We start from the raw sequence: 3,474 nt of genomic DNA, 5'->3' as shown, positions 1-3,474 counted from the left end.
ATCATAACATAAACAATTAAATATAAGAAACAATAATTTCTTAAAGTATGTGTTAATCCCCATGTGGGTACATGGAGTAAATAAAATCATAACATAAACAATTAAATATAAGAAACAATATTTCGTATGTGTATTTCGTGTGCAAGATTCTTGATGTGGATATGTGTGTTGAAAGAAATACAATTAAATATCAGATAAGATAGAGACTTTGGACTTGGTTTTGGTTTCCTTTCTGTTATTTTTTGTTTTCTTCATAAATGCATCTTTTTTATTTATGTTCACGTTCTGTATTTTATGTGTGAACAACATATGCAACCATGGGTAAACTATAAACTATATACTGTTTATAAATTAATAAAGGACTGAACCAGTGCGTGTGTTTATTACCGGCATAATGCCTCTCCCAAGGTTTAATTGTATAAGAAACAATAATTTCTGAAAGTATGTGTTAATCCCCATGTACCCAGACTTTGTGGCAGAATCATTAGCACACTAGGAAAAATGCTTAGTGGCACTTTGTCCATCTTTACGTTCTGAGTTCAAATTCTGCCAAGGTCGGCTGCTTTTCATCCTTTTGGGGTTGATAAAAATGTATCAGTTGAGCTCTGGGGTTGATTCAATTGACTTAGCCTCTTCTCAAAAATTGCTGACCTTGTGCCAAAAAAATTAAAAACCAATATGGTGAAAATAATAATCATTTTTAATTTAATTGCTACTCTATTATATAGACTATCTGCATTGAAAATATGGTATACTAATGGGAAGGTAACCAAACTTTTATTTGTAAAAACATAACAAATATGTAAAATTTCATTTCTATTTCAGGATGTCTTACTAAACAACTTATGTTTAGTAGCTTACTATTCAAGTTTCTTTTATAGTTATGTATCTGATTCCAAAATTCTCCTCCTGAAAACAATAAAACCTGAATTGATAAATACTGAACTAAAAGTTATTAAACTAGAAAATGTGAAATAAAGGTCTTTTAAGCTATTCCTAAATTTGGATTTCTTAATGTTCCTTGAAAATTTCAAAAAAATAAATTCATAATTTATGTCAAGCAGCCATGTTTTCCAGATATGTTATCAAACTAGAAAATATATAAAACCAGCAGAAAGTTTTAAAAGTTTAGATTCTACATTAACCCATTACCTCCCATAATTCTATTAACTGGAATTTTTTTTATGAAACTTAGATTTCTAGCATAAAACAGCCTCAGAAACACGCTGGAATGATCAAAATAACATTTCAAAATACCATTTTAAATAGAAATAAGCGAGATATTGAGTGAAAAATTAGCAAACCTCATTTGAATATCAGAGAAATATTGTTGTTGTTGGCACTCCGTCGCTTACGACGTCAAGGGTTCCAGTTGATCCAATCAACGGAACAGCCTGCTTGTGAAATTAATGTGCAAGTGGCTGAGCACTCCACAGACACATGTACCCTTGACGTAGTTCTCAGGGATATTCAGCGTGACACAGTGTGACAAGGCTGACCCTTTGAATTACAGGTACAACAGAAACAGGAAGAAAGAGAGAGAAAGTTGTGGTGAAAGAGTACAGCAGGGTTCGCCACCATCCCCTGCCTGAGCCTCATGGAGCTTTAGGTGTTTTTTCGCTCAATAAACACTCACAATGCCCAGTCTGGGAATCGAAACCACGGTCTTATGACCGCGAATCTGCTGCCCTAACCACTGGGCCATTGCGCCTCCATCAGAGAAATATACCTAGTAGATATAGCAAAAAGGTTAGATATGTGTAAATATTGACAGATAATTACGAAATTTGTAATTTTTAAGTGATCTCATATGAGATCACTGGTAGGTAATGGATTAAGATACAAAGAATTCTTTAACAGATTTATTCTAGTGTGTAATTATTAACTTAAAGACTTTTAAGCTGCAAAACACTTTCCTCATTCATTTCTGTATCATATAAATTTCCTTTTGTTGAATACATTTTCATTTTACCTTAACTAACTCCAGTTATAATAACAGTAATATATTACAAGCGAAATAAATATCAAGGTTCAAAATATGTAAGTATTTAAACATTCCTTATTACATCTCTCATTTGGCAATATCATGTGAATTGACTTTTATATCACATGAGGAGAACCTAAAGAGACAAAATATGTAGAACAGGATTTGAAATGTAATTATTTTATATTGTTTATATTTCAGGATGGTCATTTATTTATTCTTTTATTCTTTTACTTGTTTCAGTCATTTGATTGCGGCCATGCTGGAGCACCGCCTTTAGTCATACAAATAAAAAACTGATACAAATAAAAGAAAAGAAAACATTTTATTGTGTCTGAGGAGAGTCATTCTCTTTTAGTGCCTCATTAATTTAACACACTCACCGGTCTGATTTCCACTCATTTACTTATTTATTTTCACTAAAATTTTCGTTGTGTTTTGCAACCTTTCCAATAGTCATTAACTCTGTCCGTTATCAGAATCAGTGAGTGTGTTAAATTAATAAAGCACTAAAAGAATGACTCTCCCCAGACACAATAAAATATGCTTCAACACACGAATTCACATAAAGAATCTTGCAAACCAAATACAAAAACGAAATGAAAGAAAATATATTTACCAGACATCAGTTACTGGTCATCGATTTTCTAATTAAATCATTAATATGTTGTGTTGGCACTCCGTCACTTACGACGTCGAGGGTTCCAGTTGATCCGATCAACAGAACAGCCTGCTTGTGAAATTAACGTGCAAGTGGCTGAGCATTCCACAGACACGTGTACCCTTAACATAGTTCTCGGGAATATTCAGCGTGACACAGTGTGACAAGGCTGACCCTTTGAATTACAGGCACAACAGAAACAGGAAGTAAGAGTGAGAGAAAGCTGTGGTAAAAGAGTACAGCAGGGTTCGCCACCATCCCCTGCTGGAGCCTTGTGGAGCTTTAGGTGTTTTCGCTCAATAAACACTCACAACACCCGGTCTGGGAATCGAAATCGCGATCCTATGACCGCGAGTCCGCTGCCCTAACCACTAGGCCATTGCGCCTCCACCATTAATATGTAAATAATAAGTATATATCAGCATATTCTAACTTATAAAACTCATGATGCAAATAGGAAGTCTTTTGATCAGCAGTTATTTCTAAGATGCAACTAAACTCTATTTCTTGCACAGAAGACTACTTAGTTCCAGTTTCAACTCCTAAGCAACAACACCATTTGAACTGCAGTTTTATGCAATTCAGGATTTGACTACAGCTGTAGATATTCTTGATGTAGGACTTTAAGAGTTAACTTTCTTACTTTCATTGATATGCATCTAAAAGATTACTTCTATCATGAAAACATTTTAATACTTATAACTTTGTCCTTCACTGTTTGAATGACTGTTTTTATCTGTGGAAATCATTGTGAGTGTATTTAGCTTTTGCTGATCCACAGTCCTCATCAGGAAACATTTTATTCTGTTTAATATTAAAAAGTAACTTT

The 3,474-nt window shown here is 33.7% G+C and overlaps 1 protein-coding gene across 2 annotated transcripts in view; it reads left to right on the top strand.

Annotated features, from left to right (window-relative positions):
- The window catches only part of LOC106882305 (DNA damage-regulated autophagy modulator protein 2), a 37,136-nt gene extending 35,037 nt beyond the window's left edge, over positions 1-2,099 (top strand). For both annotated transcript variants that reach the window (XM_014932934.2, XM_014932935.2), the window contains exon 8: positions 1,988-2,099. In XM_014932934.2, coding sequence (XP_014788420.1) covers positions 1,988-2,052 — 65 coding nt within the window. In that variant the 3' untranslated portion in view covers positions 2,053-2,099. The remainder of the gene's footprint in view (positions 1-1,987) is intronic.
- The last annotated feature ends 1,375 nt before the right edge of the window (positions 2,100-3,474 follow it).

This window comes from Octopus bimaculoides, chromosome 25, assembly GCF_001194135.2.
Source record: "Octopus bimaculoides isolate UCB-OBI-ISO-001 chromosome 25, ASM119413v2, whole genome shotgun sequence".
In the NCBI taxonomy this organism is placed as follows: Eukaryota; Metazoa; Mollusca; class Cephalopoda; order Octopoda; family Octopodidae; genus Octopus; species Octopus bimaculoides.
The sequence above is the reverse complement of the archived record's forward strand: the minus strand, read 5'-3'. Positions and strand labels throughout refer to the sequence as shown.